The sequence below is a fragment of the Triticum dicoccoides genome, chromosome 4B (assembly GCF_002162155.2).
Source record: "Triticum dicoccoides isolate Atlit2015 ecotype Zavitan chromosome 4B, WEW_v2.0, whole genome shotgun sequence".
NCBI lineage: Eukaryota > Viridiplantae > Streptophyta > Magnoliopsida > Poales > Poaceae > Triticum > Triticum dicoccoides.
The window spans coordinates 594,650,266-594,671,552 of NC_041387.1; the positions used below are offsets into that span (position 1 = coordinate 594,650,266).

A 21,287-nucleotide genomic window follows, 5' to 3' on the forward strand; every position below is an offset into this window, starting at 1 on the left:
TACGGAAGCGCTTCTCAGATAGGTTTCTCTTGATGAGACGCTGCCAGTAGGTTGACGCTTCGATGATGATTTAGTTTAGGTCTTCAGAGTTTTTTGAGTTGTTTGGATTGCTTACCACATGTGTCATGTGGTGTCTTCACAGTTTAATAGTTAGTTGTTGATCCCGTCCCGGCACAATATCATCGCTAGTTAGTCGATGATGATCCTTCGTTATTGTTCTTTCTTTTACTGGGGCTTTCCATTGATTGGACGATGGAACAAAAATAATTTAGTATGATACTTCCTCCGTCCGAAAATACTTGTCATCAAAATGAATAAAAAGGATGTATCTAGATGTATTTTAGTTTTAGATACATACCTTTTTGTCCATTTTGATGACAAGTATTTTTGGACGGAGGGAGTACATGCAATTGAACCAGATTATCAACTCTTTAGCCACACCTTACAAATGCATGGAACCTGATTCCTTCATCTAGTATAGCCTCGGTTTGCGCCCTTGAGCTGGACGACATGAACGGCTGATCTTACCACCGTGGTTGATGTGTTGGCACAAAGTTAGAGATGCTTATTCCTCAGATACCGTCAATGCAGATTTTCAAACAAATCACATAGTAGAAGACATGTAATGAAGGACGAGGCTAGAGCCTGGGCCCGGGCGGGCACCAAAGGAATGTGCACCATTTTGCTGGAGACGTAGTTTTCTGTCTTGGGGGCGCGTACACCCCACTTTTTTTTCTGTTTGTACGCATCAACCTTCTGACTCACGCCGCGTCGCGTGTTCGTGCTTGTCAAAGGTGGTTCTATAATTGTTATATGCTACTTTTTTTCTTCTACCTATCAATGCAATGATATGTAAGCCATTTGTGTATTTGCGAAAAATAACACAATACAATGTTATTACATTATGGCAGAAACACCATGAATTTCAGTTATCATAAAATTAGGTGCACACAAGCCAAGCCTTGGGGAACCTTGTTTCGGTAAAATCTCTACTTTCCTATGTTGACATATGGCCTTTGCGGTCACAACACGGAAACAACACACTTCACTTGCAAAACCGAGTTTTGGCCTTTTATAATGGCTCATCAAATGAAGTTAAGATCCAAAAGGCCAACACGGCGTCACTTCTCAAAAGGGGGTCTCTGATTTTTCAGTTTTAGATGTTTTCAGGGGTGCGAGATTTTCGATCAATGCAACGGAGAAAGAATATTCCGGCACGACGACACCCTTCTACTAAAAGAATGTATCGCGCAACATGGTAGGCATAAAGGAAAATTTTAAACATATGTGAGAATGAGATAAGTACTTTTAAGAGGACACTTGGAAAATAATAAATTTGAAGGTCTAATTTCCTAAGAACATTCACGTTGTCGTCATTTGTAGTCTAAAGTTTCTTCTGAGCTACCTGTTCTAACTCCTAAACAAATTGACACGAAAAATGACATACCAATGACCGCGGCAAGGTGATGCCGAAATTGCCAGCATCTGGTTCACATCCACGGGTGGCACGGATCATGTGACACAACCAATAACAACAATAGAAAAAGGAACAATGTCTAGGAGATTGGCGACATCTAGGTGAATATATGGGTGCTAAAAACGATCACCAAGCGTGATGAGTTGGATTGTAGTAGTCGATGTAGATTAAATGGCAAAAATTGTCCTTCAAGATGCACTCTAGATTTTCTTCATTTGAATAGATTCCTTGTTGATGCAATCCAGGTGGCGTGTGGATTCGACCGAGGAAGTTCCAATGCGTTGCTGATGATAACAGCGGCTAGATGCTCCAACATGACGATGGCGGCATCAGGTTCCTGTGGCGGCTGAGGGCAATGGCTATATGCCTAAGAAAGAAGTATTACTGTTGTATTGTATTTTAGGAGGAGGTTAGGGTGGTCTATTCGTGTTCACGTATTACATGTCAAAAAATTGTAGCCCCATACTGTATACTGTAATAGAACTTTGGAATGTACCAGCGAGCGTCCAAGCAAACGATTGATTGATCACACATTATGGTCCTAGTGCAACAGTGCACTCGGACAAACGTTGAGCCGTTGGCTGAGTCTTCGTCAATAGTCACGGCTGTTCCTATTCGGCACGTAGGTCGCTGTGTAGCAACCTAGCTAGCGCATGCCCTCCTACGCCGGCCCAGTCTAGTTTCTTCCCACCCCATTTTGGAAGGTTCTAGAATGCTTCCATGAACTGGTTTTCTTCTTATTTTTCTTTGTTATTTCTTCTGATTTTTCATTCTTTCTATATTTCTTGTTTTTCTCGTTCCCCCTTTTTTATTTTCACATTTTGCTCCATTTTCGTATTTTTCATTTTCTGAGTTCATTATTTATTTATTTTTATTTTTCCTTTCAATTTTTTGCGAACATCATTTTCCAATTCAAGAACTTTTTTCAGATCCTTAACATTTTTCAAAATCATGAACATATTTTGAATTCATGAATATTTTTATGAAACCATGAACATTTTCAAATTTGCGAACTTTTTTTCAATTATTGCAAACATTGTTTTTGAAACTTCTTAACATTGTTATGAATCGCTGAACATTTTTTGTGTCAATGAAGATTTTTGAAGGGATGCAATTTTTATAAAACCTGTGAAAATTTTATTTAAATCGGCGAATATTCATAGAATAACTGAATAATTTTTGAGACAATTTTTTTGAAATTCATGAATATTCTTTGTTTTATTATTTTTTTGAAATGCATGAAACTTTTTTAATTCACATTAATTTTAATTTTGTGGACATTGTTTTAAAAATTCATGAACATGCTTTTAATTTGCTATATTTTTGTTCAAATTAATGAACACTTTTCAATATCATGAAAATTATTTTTAACCCACAAGCATTTTTTCCTATAAAAATCACCAAAATTCTCATTTTGTTTGGAATTTTTGATTTTTCTGAATTATTTTAAAATGAAAAATAAAACATAAAAAATCCCGAGAAAATAAAAAATAGGGGGCGTCCCTCCCCGCTTATGGGCTGGCCCAATAGGGCGCGCGGGTGGAACGGACTCAATAGACTGAAGTTCCTTCATCTAAGTGGGAATTGTGTTGTAGATCAATTGGTTGTTGTTGTGAGGGACTAACCTGTAGACCAAGGTTGGAATCCTGGCAGCTCCATAATATTTTTTGAGGTTCGAAGGGACTAATTGTGAGGTTTGAAGTATGAAAAAGAATAATTGGACGAAAAAAGGTAGAGAAACTATTTGTCCTTTAATATTAGGTATAGATTATCATAGGAATTTTTTCACTAAGTCTAGGCTCAAATTTATTTTCCTTTGAAATGTGGAGAATATGAACCAATCCTATGTAGGAATAGGAATCTATTTCTATCAACCAAATGGCTCAGTTTTAGTCTATCTCTCACGGAAACACTCATGTTGCGTCTGAAGAAACTATCGTTCCTCGCAACTAAATCTGTCATGAAAACCGTTCACAAATGACACCCCTCCCGGAAACGCCCGGGCTTCTTGCTAGTCACCCTAACGGTATATAAAACTTCCCACACATAATTCGACCAAAGTCCAAATAGAACCACATCCACAATGGAAAGCATGACAGATATAACAGTCCCGAAATCTAAGTAATAACCTAGCTGATCGATGATGATACGTATGAAGATCTCTAATTGAACTAAGCGGTCCTGCTGTCCTTGGATGCGTTGACGGCGGCCTGTCCCCTGAGCCTGCCGGTCCTCCGCGCCCCGACCTGTCCAACCTTCTGCCCGGGAGGCGCGTCGCGGCGGACCGTTGACGCGTGTCCGATGTGCTGGTGGTTGCCTCCTCCGTGCGGGTGGTCGACAGGGTTCATGGCCACGCCGCGCACCCTGGGCCAGCTGTTCCTCTTCACCCTGAACTTGTGGTACGCCCTGCCCGCCTTGAGCAGCGGCTTCTCCGTCCTCCCGCCGCCGGCCACCTGCCCCACCATCGCCCTGCACCCGCTCTGCACCACCTTCTTCGCCCCCGACGGCAGCTTGATCCTGCACGCACGTACGCACGCACGGTTGCAAACAAGTCAGATCAATCTACCAGTCCCTGACGTCCACGCATGCAACTACGAAAGATCAACCTGAAGCTTCAGAAACTTGCCTGGTGGTGCCGTTGTCGGAGTTGTGGCTGATGACGATGGCGTAGTCACCCGAGGCGCGGGCGAGGGCGCCGCGGTCGCCGACGTGCTGCTCGACGTTGCAGACGACGGCGCCCTCGGGCAGCGAGGCGAGCGGGAGCACGTTGCCGATGGCGACGACGGCGCGGCGACCGCAGTAGACGGACTGGCCCGTGTACATGCCCTCGGCGGCCACGAAGAGCTCCTTGCGGTGCTTGTAGCGGACGGGATCGCGGAAGTCGACGCGGGCCAGCGGTGCGCCGCGGCCCGGGTCGTGCACGATGTCCGTCACCACGCCCTTGAGGTACCCGTTCCGCTCGCCGTAGTCCAGCGCCCGGAACCGCGCCGGGCCCTGGCGGTGGTGCGTGTGCGACTTGAACACCGAGCCCGCGCCCTTGCGCTGCGCCCTGATCACGCGGCCCATCTCTTCTCCTCTTCTCCGGCGGCGGCAGCGAGGGTTTTGTGTTCGTACGTGGGACGTGAAGGCGTATGCGCGAGAGGGCCGCGTGCATATATAGGTTTCGGTGGAGTGCAGCCTACGAAAAGCGTGGTCGACGGCTGCGATTGGTGCACGGGTGGGATGTGGCTGTGCGCCGTCCGATTCGCTCTGGTTTGTGGTTGGTGGGTCCGAGCTGCTCGTGTTCGATCTGGTCACAAACCACGCCTGCCTTTTCTTCTGTCTTTTTTTTAGGATTGCTGCCGTCGCTTTATTTAAGAAACATAGTTCGGAATGTTTACATCTAACACACAGTCTGTGGGGACACCAACCCAGACATCACTAGTAGAAAAGGGGGAATGGTCCAGACCGGGTCAGCCCATTAGTCCCGGTTCAATCCAGAACCGGGATCAATGGGGGCATTGGACCCGGTTCGTAAGCCCCGGGGGCCGGCCGGACCACGTGGGCCATTGGTCTCGGTTCGTCTGGACCTTTTGGTCCCGGTTGATGGGACGAATCGGGACCAATGTGCCTTGCTCCTGGCCCACCATCATTGGTCCCGGTTGATGGCCTGAACCGGGACCAAAGGCTTCCCTTTAGTCCCGATTCAAGCCACGAACCGGGATCAATTAATTGCCTATATATACCCCTCGCCTGCGAGCAAAGCACTCTCACTGCTCTGTTTTCCGTGGCCGGCGAGGAGAGAGCTTTGTGGTGCTCTAGCTCACCTCCTATGCACACAAGGTGTTCGATGGAATGCCCGAGCCACACTACTTAAGCTTTCTCCTCTCCAAACTCGACCTCCAAGCTCCATTTTCCTCAATATTTGTCTAGGTTTAGCGGTCTGTCACGCCCCGTCCCCATCTTCAACGCCGTCGATCGCCCGCGCCGATCTCGTCGCCGGCACCACCGTGGTGAGCCTCTTGTTCTTATCTTCTTTCTGAAAGGAAAAAAAATTCTTACTTGTATGTTTATATAGATACTTGTATAATTTTCTTACTTTTATTATTGCATCTTATATAGTGCGATGGTTTTGGTATCCGCCCCCGTCGGCCTTTGTCCTGTCTATGATTCGGATGTGGTATATATTATCTTTTCATAACTATTGGTTCATCTATTGTTTATGACAATTATGCCGACCAATGTGACATAGATTTTATTTATCTAGGAGATTGTTGAATCGGAAATTCCAACCGACCCTATTGTCGAGAGGTTAAATTTAGTTGAAGAAGAAAACAATTTCTTGAAGGAAAAAATTAGAAAAATTGAGGAGGAGAAGATGATATTGGAGTTGCATGTTGCGGATGTCGTGGATGATCACAAGATCAAGATGGATGCAATGCGCTTGAAGATTAAAAAGATTAGAAAATATGCCATTCATACTGAGGCTTGGTATCATTATGCCGTTGGATCAGTTGTTACATTGGTTGCAATTATGATCGCATTTGTTTTCGCATTGAAATGTTTTACATAGTTTCAATGTATGGTTTAATTAATTTAGATGCTCTGCAGAGCTTTATGTTGTTAGATGAGAACTATGTATGTACTTTGGTTTTAATGTGATGATGAACTTCTATTAATTTGGTCACTTAATTATCTATTCATGATGTTCTGTAATGATTTTTGACACACTTAATTGTATATAATGCACGCAGATGAACCGGCAATGGATGTACGGTTCAAGACACACCTCCGAGTACATTAAGGGCGTGCATGAATTTCTCGAAGTGGCTGAGGCAAACAAGCAGAATGGTTTTATGTGTTGTCAATGCCCTATATGTGGGAATACGAAGTCTTACTCTGACCGGAAAATCCTTCACACCCACCTGCTTTATAAGGGTTTCATGCCACACTATAATGTTTGGACGAGGCACGGAGAAATAGGGGTTATGATGGAAGACGTCAAAGAAGAAAAGTACGATGACAACTATGCGCCCCCTGAATACGGTGATGCTACTGAAGATCAAGAGGAACCATACGATGTGCACGATGATGCTGCAACAGGCGAAGCTGCTGAAGATCAAGAGGAACCAGACGATGTGCCCGATGATGATGATCTCTGCCGGGTCATTGTCGATGCAAGGACGCAATGCGAAAGTCAAAAGGAGAAGCTGAAGTTCGATCGCATGTTAGAGGACTACAAAAAAGGGTTGTACAGCAATTGCGAAGATGGCAACACAAAGCTCGATACCGTACTGGAATTGCTGCAGTGGAAGGAAGAGAATGATGTGCCTGACAAAGGATTTGAGAAGCTACTGAAAATATTGAAGAAGAAGCTTCCAAAGGATAACGAATTGCCCGACAATACATACGCAGCAAAGAAGGTCGTATGCCCTCTAGGATTGGAGGTGCAGAAGATACATGCATGCCCTAATGACTGCATCCTCTACCGCGGTGCGTACAAGGATCTGAACACATGCCCGGTATGCGGTGCATTACGGTATAAGATCAGACGAGATGCCCCTGATGATGTTGACGACGAGCCCCTCAGGAAGAGGGTTCCTGCAAAGGTGATGTGGTATGCTCCTATAATACCACGGTTGAAACATCTGTTCAGAAACGGAGAGCATGCCAAGTTGATGCGATGGCACAGTGAGGACCGTAAGAAAGACGGGAAGTTGAGAGCACCCGCTAACGGGTCGCAGTGGAGAAAAATCGAGAGAAAGTACTGGGATGAGTTTGAAGTGACCCAAATAACGTATGGTTTGCTTTAAGTGCGGATGGCATTAATCCTTTTGGGGAGCAGAGTAGCAATCACAGCACCTGGCCCGTGACTCTATGTATGTATAACCTTCCTCCTTGGATGTGCATGAAGCAGAAGTTCATTATGATGCCAGTTCTCATCCAAGGCCCTAAGCAACCCGTCAACGACATTGATGTGTACCTAAGGCCATTAGTTGAAGAACTTTTACAGCTGTGGAATGGAAACGGTGTACGTACATGGGATGAGCACAAACAGGAGGAATTTCACCTAAAGGTGTTGCTGTTCGTGACCATCAGCGATTGGCCCGCTCTCAGTAACCTTCCAGGACAGACAAACAAGGGATACCACGCATGCACGGACTGTTTACTTGACACCGATAGTATATACCTAGGAAGCTGCAGGAAGAATGTGTACCTGGGCCATCGTCGATTTCTTCCGACCAACCATCAATGTCGAAAGAAAGGCAAGCATTTCAAAGGCGAGGCAGATTACCGGAGGAAGCCCGCCATGCGTACCGGTGATCACGTACTTGCTATGGTCAATGATTTACACGTAATCTTTGGAAAGGGTCCCGCCGGACTAGCTGTTCTGAGTGACGCTGGGGGACACGCACCCATGTGGAAGAAGAAATCTATATTTTGGGACCTACCCTACTGGAAAGACCTAGAGGTCTGCTCTTCGATCGACGTGATGCACGTGACGAAGAACCTTTGCGTGAACCTGCTAGGCTTCTTGGGCGTGTATGGGAAGACAAAAGATACAGCTGAGGCATGGGAGGACCTGCAACGTTTGCACGAAAAAGACGGCATGCCTCCAAAGCAGTATGAAGCTCCTGCCAGCTATGCTCTTACCAAAGAAGAGAAGGAAATCTTCTTTGAATGCCTGCTTAGTATGAAGGTCCTAACTGGCTTCTCGTCGAATATAAAAGGAATAATAAATATGTCAGAGAAAAAGTTTCAGAACCTAAAGTCTCATGACTGCCACGTGATTATGACGCAACTGCTTCCGGTTGCATTGAGGGGGCTTCTACCAGAAAATGTCCGATTAGCCATTGTGAAGCTATGTGCATTCCTCAATGCAATCTCTCAGAAGGTGATTGATCCAGAAGTCATACCAAGGCTAAGGAGTGATGTGGTGCAATGTCTTGTCAGTTTCGAGCTGGTGTTCCCACCATCCTTCTTCAATATCATGACGCACGTCCTAGTTCATCTAGTTGACAAGATTGTCATTCTGGGCCCCGTATTTCTACACAATATGTACCCCTTTGAGAGGTTCATGGGAGTCTTAAAGAAATATGTCCGTAACCGTGCTAGGCCAGAAGGAAGCATCTCCATGGGCCATCAAACAGAGGATGTCATCGGGTTTTGTGTTGACTTTATTCCTGGCCTTAAGAAGATAGGTCTCCCTCAATCGCGGTATGAGGGGAGACTGACTGGAAAAGGCACGCTTGGAAGGGACTCAGTAATATGCAGGGACGGATATTCTTGGTCTCAAGCACGCTACACAGCTCTACAGAACTCTACCTTGGTGACCCCGTATGTCGATGAACACAAGAACAGTCTGCGCTCCAAACACCCGGAGCAGTGCGACGACTGGATTACATGTGAACACATCAGGACTTTCAGAAGTTGGTTGGAAGCACGTCTCAGAGGTGACAACACTATTTGTGATGAGCTGTACTTGTTGTCCAGGGGATCATCTTCGACTATTACGATTTGGAAAGGATACGAGATAAATGGGAATACATTTTACACGATTGACCAAGATCAAAAGAGCACCAACCAAAACAGCGGTGTCCGCTTTCACGCAACAACCGAGAGGGGAAAGGACACATATTATGGTTACATAGTGGACATATGGGAACTTGACTACGGACATGATTTTAAGGTCCCTTTGTTTAAGTGCAAATGGGTCAATCTGTCAGGAGGCGGGGTACAGGTAGACCCACAGTACAGAATGACAACAGTGGATCTAAAAAATCTTGGGTACACTAACGAACCGTTCGTCCTAGCCAATGATGTGGCACAAGTTATCTATGTGAAGGACATGTCTACCAGACCGAGAAAAAAAAGATAAGGAAGCAAATACATCATACGATGAGCCAAAGTGCCACATAGTTCTTTCAGGAAAAAGGGACATCGTGGGAGTGGAGGGCAAGACAGACATATCTGATGATTATGAAAAGTTTCATGAAATTCCTCCCTTCAAAGTCAAGGCTGACCCCAGCATCCTGATAAGCGATGAAGATTATCCATGGTTACGGCGCAGTAAGCAAATGACACAAGCGAAGAAAAAGTGAAGACTTTCTCCCTCAACTATTATGATGATACCATGCCAACTTTGTAACAGACAAGTATGATACCATTGTCCGTTTTGTACATGCACATGCTATGTGGGTGAATTTATGATACCATGCCAACTTTCAACTTTTTCATAGTTCATTTGAAATGCTTTAATGTCTTATGGTTCGGCCCTCGTAATAATTAAAAATAGCAACAATAAGTATTTTGTTGTAAGTAGAAAAAAAATAAAAAAAATAAAGCAAGAAAGAAAACAAAAAACAAAAAAGTGTTTTCAAATTTCAAAACTAATGGCACCAACAGAAAGTTTATAATTTTTCTAAAACTAAAAGCAAAAAGAATTAAAAAATAAAGCAAAAAACAAAAGAAAATAAATAATGCAGAAAACAAAACAAAAAAACAATTAAAAATAGCAACAATAAGTATTTGTTGTAAGTAGAAACAAAACAAAATAAATAAAGCAATAAAGAAAACAAAAAAACAAAAAAAAGTGTTTTCAAATTTGAAAACTAATGGCACTAACACAAAGTTTATAATTTTTCTAAAATTAAAAGCAAAAAGAATTAGAAAATAAAGCAAAAAACAAAAGAAAATAAATAATTCAGAAAACAAAACAAAAAAACTGGAAAATAATTAAAAATAGCAACAATAAGTATTTTGTTGTAAGTAGAAACAAAATAAAATAAATAAAGCAAGAAAGAAAACAAAAAAATCCTACTGGGGCCCCACGGCCTGAATACGACTAGAAACCCTACCATGGGCCAGTATTCAGGCCTGCAGTAGGCCCAGAAGGCCCATCATGCAAAGTAGTAGCAAATAGGCCCGCAAGCCTACGGTGGAGAGGAGCTCGAGAGGGGTGCGGCAGTGGGGCTTATAAACCACTGCGCGCCCCTTTCAACTAGCGAGGTGGGACTAAACTTTGGCCCCGACACGGGCAACACAGGGTCCTTTGGTCCCGGTTGGTGGCACCAACCGGGACTAAAGGGGGGGGGCATTATTCCCTGTTGGTGCCACCAACCGGGACCAAAGGCCGCCGCTTCCCGCCCTTTGGGCTGCTGAAAAGAGGCCTTTGGTCCCGGTTGGTGGCACCAACCGGGACTAAAGGTGGCATTAGTCCCGGTTGGTTTCACGAACCGGGACCAATTCTCTTCATATATAACTAGCACTTAGCAGTTTCTCCAAAATCCGTCCCTTTCTTCTCCGCCTGACGCCCGCTGCTCTGCCTCGTCGCCGTCGCCGCCGAGCCGTCAGGCTGCTCCACCTCATCGTCGCCGCCGCCTCCGACGCCGTCAGGCTGCTCCACCTCGTCGTCACCGCTGCCTCCAACGCCGTCAGGTTGGTCCACCTCACCATCGCCGCCGCCCTCGACGCCATCTGCCCCGACGCCGGCGCCGCGCCCCGCCGCCGCCCGCCATGCCCCGCCACCCCCCTGTGAGCACCTGCCTCATGCCCCTGCCTTGCCTCGCTCCTGCACCCCTTCCCTGCCCCGCCGGCGCCACCGCTGCCGCCATGCCCCTCTGCCCGGCCGGCTCTGTCTTTTTTATTAGTTTAATTTTTTTTCATATATATATATATATATAATGTATGTGTATGTATGTGGCTATATGTTTTTGTTCATATGTTGCTATATGTTTTTTTATTTTTATTAGTTTATTTTTTTGTTCATATGTGATGTATATGTGTATGTGGCTATAATGTATATGTGTATGTGATGTATGTGGCTAGAATTTGCTAAATATATAAGTTTAAAATGTTTTTTTGTTCATAGAAAGTTTTTTGTTCATATATAAAAAGTTACAATTTTAGAAAAGTTTTATATATGCAAAAGTTACAATTTTAGAAAAAGAATGATAGGAAAGAAGAAAATAAGAAGAGGAAAGAAAGAAGAAGAGGAGAGGAAGAGGAGAAATAAATAAGAAGAAGAAAAAAGAAGAAAAAGAAGAGGAGACGAAGAAAGGAATAGAGGAGAAGAAGAAAAAATAGAAAAAAAAATTCTATTTTTTCTTCTTGTCCTCTATTCCTTTTTTCTTCTTCTTCCTTCTTCCTTCTTCCTCTTTTCTTCCTTTTCCTTAATTATTTTCCTTTCTCGAGGGAGAAGAAGAAAAAGAAGAGGAGAAGAAGAAAGAAAGGAATAGAGGAGAAATAAATAAGAAGAACAAAAAAGAAGAAAAGGAAGAGGAGAAGAAGAAAGGAATAGAGAAGAAGCAGAAAAAATAGGTTCCTATTTTTTCTGCTTCTCCTCTATTCCTTTCTTCTTCTCCTCTTTTTTTTCTTCTTTTTTTTCTTCGATCTTCTCCTCTATTCCTTTCTTCTTCTCCTCTTTTTATTTCTTCTTTGTTTTCTTATGTTTTATCGGGTCTGTCGCCGTCAGGCTGCTCGCCTTCGCCCTCGCCGCCCCCTCGAGATAACTTCGACATGAGGGGCGGTCGATATATATACCCCTCTCGACCGTGATAACCTATACAACGGCAGCACCCCCTCGGCCCTCTCGCTCGACCAAAACTCTCGAGGCCACCCAAATTTACCAAGTTAAAAGAGCGTTGTCGAGGCCACCCCAAACCCTTGAAGCGTTGTGTCGAGGTGACCCTAAACCCTAGAGAAGCAGCGTCGAGGCCACTAACATGATTCCTTATTGTGATTAGCTAGCTAGTTCTACGTTTGCCACTAATATATATATATATATATATATATATATATATATCCATTTGTACCATGTTTGAATAATAATTGACATGTTGTAAATATTTGCAGAAACTATGGAGCACTCCCGAGACGAAGCAACAGAAGCGATGTTGGGGCACATAATCGCACAAGGAAGTGATGAAGTTGCATCATTTCTCAACGACATCGATGGTCAGGAAGGACTGGGTGAAGAAGAGGGCTATGTTCATGATGACTTTGGCCCATTAATGCCGATACAAGAAGAGGGATATGTTCATGATGGCTCCGGTGACACAATGGAGGTACAAGAAGGAGACCGTGCTGACTGCTCAGGTGACCGAACCGAGTCCGGCCAGGTATATATATATATATTAGTTAAGCCTGTGCTGACTAGTTAATTGATGCATCCATTGTTTTTGTATATGTACACATATTAATTAATCTCATCTTTCTTCCTTTTAATTTCTAGCCCTCCGGATCGAGCACAACTTCGGTAAGGAGACGAGGCCCAAAGAAAAAGTTGAGATTGGATGAAAGGTTTGAGATCATAGAAATCGCTCCCGACGGCGAACCGATTGAACCCATCCGGACAAAGAACACATTTTCTGCTTAGTGCGGGGTTCTTGTTAGGGACAAGATCTCGATCAGCATCCAGCAATGGTATAAGCCTAAGGACGACCCTGAGGTGTCTTATGTCAATGATATGCAGAAAGAAGATCTTTGGACTCAGCTGAAGGCAAATTTCACCCTATCGCCAGAGGAGGATCCGGAGAAGCCGGTTAAAGAGCAATTAATCAAGTCTTGTGCTCTTAATAAGATGGCAACCCTATTCAAGAAGTGGAGGAAAGAGTTGAACCATTTGTCGAAAAAAAAGACACCAGAATTCATCGGCAAATATGAGAAGATCAAAGATCATTGGCCCGCATTTGTGGCCCACAAGACATCGGAAAAGAGTAAGAAGATGTCGGCGACGAACAAGCAAAATGCTGCGAAGAAGAAGCTTCACCATCGCATGGGGTCAGGTGGCTACCTCAAAGCCCGGCCTAAGTGGTCCAAGGAGGAGAATGATCTGCTTGAAAAAGGTATCGAACCAGAGACAATGTACTGGCTAGACCATTGCCGGACTTGGTTCTTTGGGGCTGGAGGAACCTTGGACCCTGTATCAGGGGAGTGCCGTTGGACGGACGAGCAACTGCAAATACCCCTCAAGAACCTTCGACACTATATCAATGCAGCGAGGCAAGGGACGTTCGTTCCAGACAGGGAGAAGGATGAGCTCACAATGGCCCTCGGGAATCCTGAGCACCCTGGACGGACACGAGGCACGCCAGGCTCCATTCCGTGGAAGGTTGGTTTTCCAGACACAGGGGGTTACAAAACCCACGAGAGGAGGAAGAAACTGGAGCAGGGCCAACTGCAGGCGCTGCACGAAAGGGTAATGGGGCTAGAGGAACGAGAAGCGGAACGAGAAGCAGCAGATCGTAGCAAACGACCTGCCGAAGCTTCCCCCGAAGCTACCCCGCCATCTCAGCTGAGAAGCAGCGTGGCTTCCACCGACCTGCTTCAGCCGGAGCATGTCTTGACGGCTCCTGCCAGCTATCCCGTGGATGCTATCACGGAGTCTCAACATTGCCACATTATGGCGCGATGGATGAATTTGAAGGTCAAGGCGGCTGTTGGCTCTGTTTATCCTACTGGATCTAGAGCAACTTATCACTGCCGGCCGATTCTAGAAGGATATGCTAAGGTGATGGTGGATGAAATAACGGAGGGATTTGAGGACCTCCTGCTTGACCACCCTACTAGTGAAGGGGAGACTAGGCTGGGTTCTGCTCTGAAGACTCCATGCCTATGGCGGAAGGAGCTCATCAACCTTCCGTACTAGACGCCTCCGCCTCCTCCGGCACTCCGCCTCCTCCACCGCCTCCTCCTCCAGCGAGTGACGATCAGGGCACGCGTGGCGGCACTCCGCCTCCTTCTCCGGCGCGTGGCGGCACTCCGCCTCCTTCTCCGCCTGCGCCGGCGCTCCCGAGCAGCCAGCAGCCTCCTCCTTCTCCGCCTCGCCAGCAAGGGCGGAAGAGACCCGCCGCCACCCCGGCTGCTCCGGCGCGTCGTACTACTTCTCCTCCGCCTTGTAAGCAAGCATGAAAGAAGACAGACGCCGCAGCCGCTCCGTCTGCTCCGGCATCTAGTAGCACAACCAGAGGCGGGAGGCAATATAGATACGGTCCACCTCTCAAGCCTCTAGAGAAGTTACCGTACGAGAGGACCGAGGAGGAAAACGATACGATCGTGCGGACCCACGTGAAGGAGTTCTTTGAAGGGGTGAAAGCAAAGAGACATCCACCTCCGGAGGAGAAGGTAGATCCGGTGAAAGCAAAGCGCACTCTCGATGCCCTGAGGAAACCGGCAAAGTCTCCATCGAGAACCAACTATGAGCGCATTACTGAACAGACATATCTCCAAGCGGAGCGGTCGAGAAGTACTGTCAGACATCTAAGGTCAAGAGAACGAGCAGCTGCGAAAAAATTGACCAGCTCGACGAACAAGCAAACCAATCGTGCCCCCCGCTCAATGTGTCTAGCGGAAACATCGTCGCTAATGCTCCGGGGACGGTGGCCGGTTATGGCAATCTTGAAGATTACCTGCCTGACGATCAACTTCCTGATTTCTTGGAGGTGGACGAACACAGATACGAGTACGGGAAGCCTCTCGTCAAAGATGAAAAATCTCTGACAACAATGATGCGAAGATTCCATAATTGGTACATGAAAACCTGCAGAGAGTCTGGGCAGACGAATGCTTTGTATCTGAATATTAAAGAGGAGCACAACCTCATTGCAACTGATCTGTTGACTGTTCCATTTGATGAGTTCTTCGCGTTCTTCAATCAAAAGGCCCTCGATAAACTAATGATCTTTTGCTACTGTCTGTAAGTACTATTTCTGTCATTAAGTCTCTATATATAGCTCGGCTCTTTCATTTCATGTATTTATAATTAATTATCCTCAATATATTATGCAGATTGAAGATCGTCGAGTGCAAAAAACTAGAAATTTATGATATTGGGTTCATTAACACAAATATCATAGATGAATTTCTGGTTAAAAAGGACGTCAAAGAGGCCGAGGACAACTTGCTACGATCGTTGATCAAAAATCAAAACAAAGATACCACACTCTTTCCTTACAACGGCAAGTGAGTGTTACTGTCGTGTGCATATTCGGTTTCTCTTATTACTCGAGCGAGGTTATAGTAATGTAATTGATGAGTTATGCATGCGTGCGCAGGTACCACTATGTTCTTCTGGAGATTAAGATTGAGCGGGGACTAGTAACCGTCTTAGACTCGAGACGGAAAGATCCTGAAACCTATGCGGACATGACTGAATTGCTCAACAAGTAAGTTCAATCGATCATTATCGCACCATATCGGCAACTTTTTGTTCATTTCCTGATATCTCAAGTAATAATAATTATTTTCTTTGTCTTGCAGGGTTTGGAAATAGTTCACCGCAGAAGCTCCGGGACTGCCGAAGGAGCTGTGATATACATACCCGAAAGTAAGTACTACTGGATAGCTAGTTGCGTGCATCTCCCGTTGATTCTATAGCTATACTTTCATCAATGCCATTTATAATGCTTCATTATCAGTTTGATTGACCTCTATTTCTCGTAAAGTGCTTGTGGCAGGAACAAGGGAATGATTTCTGTGGATACTACATGTGCGAGTTCATCCACAACGCGACTTTGAAAAACAAGCGGGGCTACTCTAAAAGACAATATGAAGTGCGTAAGCAATAATATTCACAATTTCATTTTATTACACCATCATTTCTGTTGAGTTTCATTCATATATATGTATTAATTAACCCCCTTCTTCAAATTAGACGTGGCAGATGCGGAATGAACTCCTAGAACCAGATCGCATGAAAGCAATTCAAGAGGAATTGGCGGGATTCTTTCTTGACCACGTCATCAATAAAGCCGGAGAATACCATGTGGAAGTTGATTTCAATTGCTAGGGGATTGTAATTAAGAGATCTTATACATATTGTACATGTATGTAGCCAGTAGCGTCGGATACATGATACGAAAACTTGTTGTTCGACCAATCTCTCGGAGAAGGAGAGGTCGATCGATCACCTCTCTCGGTATGCATGACGAACTTCTGTACTCAATGATTCTCTCGATCACTTATGTATATAGTACGTAGCGTCGACCAAGCACGGACATAAGAGAGGAAACTTCTCTCTATTAATTAGCTAGCTAACACAATATATGAAACACCTAAATTAACCCCCCAAAACCCCCAACCCCCCCCCCTCTGTTCAAAAAAAACCCCAGCCACTGGAATGCTGACGCGTGGATGCCTTTTGGTCCCGGTTGGTGCCACCAACCGGGACCAAAGGCCCCCTGACTGGGCTCGGCGCACAGGGCCACATGGAGGCACATTGGTCCCGGTTCGTGTTTGAACCGGGACTAATGGGTGGAGGTATTAGTAACGACCCATTAGTCCCGGTTCATGAACCGGGACTAAAGGCCCTTACGAACCGGGACTATTAGGTGTTTTTCTACTAGTGCATAACTCATCCTCAACCCCAATTTTTGCTAGTTTATATATGAGTGGCAACATTTGCAAATCGACTAACCCACGACACCTTAAAATCAACTGTTGTACCTAGCATTTGTTTAATCTCCCTTATCGATGGACCCGCAGCGGAAAGATTCTGGCGCGTTTGATTGATCATCTGCACCACGGCCTTTTCTTCTTTCTTTTTGATAACCAGGATTTCCGGTTTCATTCATAAACAATGTCTATGGTCTGATTTTGTTCAACTCAAAAAAAGGAGAGTCTGATTTTATTGTTGCATGAATATGTTTTTCATCCTTGCAAAAAAAAAGTTTTTCGTGACAACATACATTAAGCACAGCATGATTATGAAAGTTCACGTTGAAGTCATGGTATGAAATTACACCAACAAACATGAAGTACTAAACATAGAGTACTAACAACTTTGATTACATAATCATTTTTACATCACCTTTGCATCATGCGACGTGATCAACATTTCTAGCACTCCATCCCTTTACTTCTATCTCTCTCGGGGGTCGTGAGTTTGGCATCGAGTCTCAGGCATAAGACTGTGTAAAGTCACGTAGTCTCTCAGCCCATGACTCTTTGAAATCAACATTCTTGATGTTGCTATCCACTTTGCCAGCGGCGACTTCAAAATCAGTAGTCTCAGCGTTGCTATACAGTTCAACAACGCCGACATGGACTTTTTACTCGCCAAGATTGATGTCTCGCCGTTCATGTTGTCGCCTCTTATCACTAAGCTTGTTGTCCTCGCCATTTATGTTGTCTCTCTCATTACCAAGCTTGTTGCCCTCACCATTCACATTGTTCATGTGCTCTCCTTGATCGTTAGCTCTCGCGGCAGCACTAGGAGTCAGAACAAGTGATGTCAAAGTTATATGCACGGGGACATGTAAACAAACTACGGTGAAACCTAGTGCAATTAACAAAAAAATGTGATGTTTGTCGACATCGTGGACATCATATAGCTTTACCATTGATTGCCTATGTAGCCTTCGTCCTCTTCAATATGGCCAAGGTACGTTGCAAGCATTGCTTGCCCTACCTTGGGAGAAGTTGCATCCGGTGCTATGGACATCACGACATCCTTTGGCGGCGGTGATTCACACCTTGAAAGAAGACAGAAACATCGGTTGCGACCATGTCACGCAAAGAGTGGCTAGTGAGCTTTGCATCATTGAGACCATAGGTGATGACAAGTATTCATCTTTGGAGACACCGCGCACAACGACACATTGATCAAAATCAATGACAAGCTCAAGGACCTCCTTTGTGTCAATGTCATCTAATCCACCATGCTTGTTGTCTTCTTCCTCCCGACTAAACAACCCCATTGTTGGATCCTCTTCTTACCCTGATTGAACAAGGCCATTGTCAAGTCATTCATCAGATTATGTTATTCTTCTGGTTAACTAAACATATTCATTTCTTAGAAGAAAGGTGACTTGTGAATTTGTTTGGAAGATATGTGTGGTAAGCAAATTCTGAAAGAAATTAAATTTTCTTGGAAAAGGACCAAATCTATTATAAAGATTCACCTGAAGTACAAAGCACCTCAAACATAATAATAATTACATCGGGGGTTCATGGAACACCGAACAACCATTGTCACCACCAGAACGAGTAGGCGATGCGCCGATGTCGCCGCTCCCATACCGGAGCTGGTTTGGCCTTGAGGTGGCAGCCATGAAGTCTCTGTGCATGTGCACCTAATGACTAGCGCCCGGAGCCAAAGTTGTCGATGTTGAGTCCCTTAATTGATCTAAGGACCTGATACCAAACCTCGTCTTTGCATACACACACGCGAGAAATCCTAACCTCGTTGCCCCGAGGAGCCGGCATGAATCTAGGCCGGAGCTTCGTCTAATCTGACCCGAGGGACTAACTTGAAGAGGATTGAAATCTGGAAGATTGATTCGAAGAAGCGCCGCCATCCGTTTGAGTGTCGCCCCTGCAAGGACTAAAACTCTACCTATCCACTAGCCGGAGCAGACAGGGGCGGATTTGGAGCTAATGTTACCCTGATGCACTACTTAACCATGGCATAAATTTTGCAGCAACCGATGCATTAAATAAAGGTGTGTTTCATAGCTTGTAACACGCATTACCGAACATAATAGAAGTCAAATTGTAAAAAGTTAAAAAATTGCAACACTCAAACTGTTTAATATAATGCCAAATCAAACAAAAAAATTACTTGAAAAGCATGTCTTGCATTCTGAAATTAAAAAACACATCATCAGACCCCAAAGGTTTATTAACCTACAATAAAAAAACTAGAATTAAAATTTTGAGTAGAATTTAATAAAATGCCTAAATCAAAGTACTTATATTTGCTAAAATGTTATAAATTACCTTTAGTACATTCTCTTCCTTCGAGCCATGAAATACTCAACCACTTGATCATTGGTGACCTTTTTCATTTCTTCCTTCTCCACATAACAAATAACACCATCACTCAAGTTGTCATCGTTGAGGCGATTGCGCAAGCAAGTTTTGACCAATTTCATTGCTGAGAAACACCTCTCAACTGTAGCAGTAGCAATAGGCAACACAATTACTAGTTTCAACAACCGATAAAACAAAGGGTACATAATATGCCTCCTCGTCTGCACCATTTTTTGAAAGCTCGGTGATTATTGCTATGTTGGAAAAGCTATCATCTGTGCGCACATCAGCAATATAGAGCCGTAGATCCTTATCAAGATCCCTCAAATTCCCGAAATCAAAATCCTGAGGGTATAAGTTAGCCAAACTCATAAGATTCTCCAAATTGAAATCACGAAATGAGTCTCTTGGACTCAAAGTTGCTGACCAAACAAGCAAGTTAGAGGATGTCTCACTGAACCTATTGTCAAGCTCTTGAACTAGCCAATCAAAAACATCGTTGAAGCAATCAACTTGATAGTGATGTTTGTTGGTAATTCCAGTTATATGCCTTCTCTTTTTTGGATTCTCATATGCTTCTTCCATGTCAAACTCTATAATATCATGTTTCTCACAAAACACATGAACTTCACCTACCAAAGAGTCCCATCCATTTTCTCTAAGTTCATTCAAAACGGTTCTAGTTGACTTGACACATTTCATGGCATTCACTATGTCCTGATCCTTCCGTTGCAATGCTAACGATAATGTGTTGGTAGTAGTGAGGATTGTCAACATGAGATGCAAATAGAAGACAAAGTCAAAAGATTGAAAGTACATTAGAAGACCAATTGCTTGGTCTCTACTTGTTCTGTTGGTGTCTTCTTCTTCAACAAATTCAAGAACTTTAATAACTGTCCTGAACATGCGCAACTAAGAATCCCAAACGACATACGAGAGAGAGACGAGAGGTCAAGGAGTGGAGGCGAGAGGATAAACGCTCTCCTCATACCTGCATATGTGGTGGGAGCATTGGCCCAACAGGCCCAAACAACAGCAGATCACTGATTTTGTTGTGGGAGCATCGGCCGAGTCCGTTTAGTGCTCTCAGCGGGTTGGAGGGTGCATCCAACGGCCCAAAACGGCTAGAAGTGCAGATCTGACGGTTGAGATGCTAATAGTCTGAGAGGGCTGGAAAAGTGCTCGGTTGTAATGTCTTTAAATGGGAGCACGCCAACATGCATCACCATGCAACTGTCCAACACGAGGAACACCGTACATACATAGGTGCATACGTGCAAGGTCACGTAAACATTTGACCTCAAGAAAGCATGTGGTTTGGTTTGACCCCCCGCACTTTCGAAGAGTCTGTTGAATTAGGCCGGCCAGTAAAAAATCAGGTCAAGTCTACTACGTTTAAGAATTTTTCCCTGGATGAGCGGCGGGGTGGGCGGACAGAGTCAGCCGACCGGACAGCAATGACAACACAGCCGGAGCCCAGAGTGGCCACCTCGCCCACACGCACGTACTCGTGGACTTGGTCTCCGCCTTGGTTTCTTCCTCTTTTCTCCGACGCTAAGAGCGTGAATGATCAATGTTGATCGACGTCGCACTCACAAACCATACCGCATGAAACTAGACCCACAACTGAATACGTTCTAAATACATTGGATGCATGCGCTCTGCCAGATTTCGGGTTCCGGCAAAACCCTTGAGGTTCGAACACTGGGGTGCACACAAAGATTTCCCCCTACCGGATCTCGCCTCTCAGCCTCGCCGCGATCTCTAAGTTTAGCTCTATCAACTCACAACACAAGAGACACAAGATTTATACTAGTTCAGGCCACCATTATGGTGTAATACCCTACTCCAGTGTGGTGGTGGTGGATTGCCTCTTGGGCTAATGATGAACAGTATAGAGGATGAACTAGCCTCGGGAGGTGAGGTGTTCTTGAGCTCGTGTGGTGTTCTAGCTGGAACTGGTCGATTCGTTTCGCCCCCTTTTCTATGGTGGTGGCTAGTCCTATTTATAGAGGCCCTGGTCCTCTCCCCAAACATTGAGCAGGAAGGGATCCAACAACGGCCAATGTGAAAGGGACAA

At 44.7% G+C, this 21,287-nt stretch overlaps 1 protein-coding gene across 1 annotated transcript; it reads right to left on the minus strand.

The window, feature by feature from the left end:
* Positions 1-3,498: 3,498 nt before the first annotated feature.
* On the minus strand, positions 3,499-4,543 carry LOC119293963 (60S ribosomal protein L8-1-like). Its single transcript, XM_037572269.1, has 2 exons — positions 4,104-4,543; positions 3,499-3,994 (listed from the first exon to the last, which is right to left on the minus strand). The coding sequence occupies exons 1-2, from the start codon at positions 4,541-4,543 to the stop codon at positions 3,649-3,651; spliced, it is 786 nt and encodes a 261-aa protein (XP_037428166.1). The 3' UTR covers positions 3,499-3,648.
* Between the last annotated feature and the right edge of the window lie 16,744 nt (positions 4,544-21,287).

Bases quoted from the DNA above. Each gene is read 5' to 3' on its own strand.
- LOC119293963 (XM_037572269.1), bottom strand. From the start codon at position 4,543: ATGGGCCGCGTGATCAGGGCGCAGCGCAAGGGCGCGGGCTCGGTGTTC. The intron at 3,995-4,103 runs GCAAGTTTCTGA...ACGTGCGTGCAG, and splicing joins TCCGACAACGGCACCACCAG to GATCAAGCTGCCGTCGGGGG.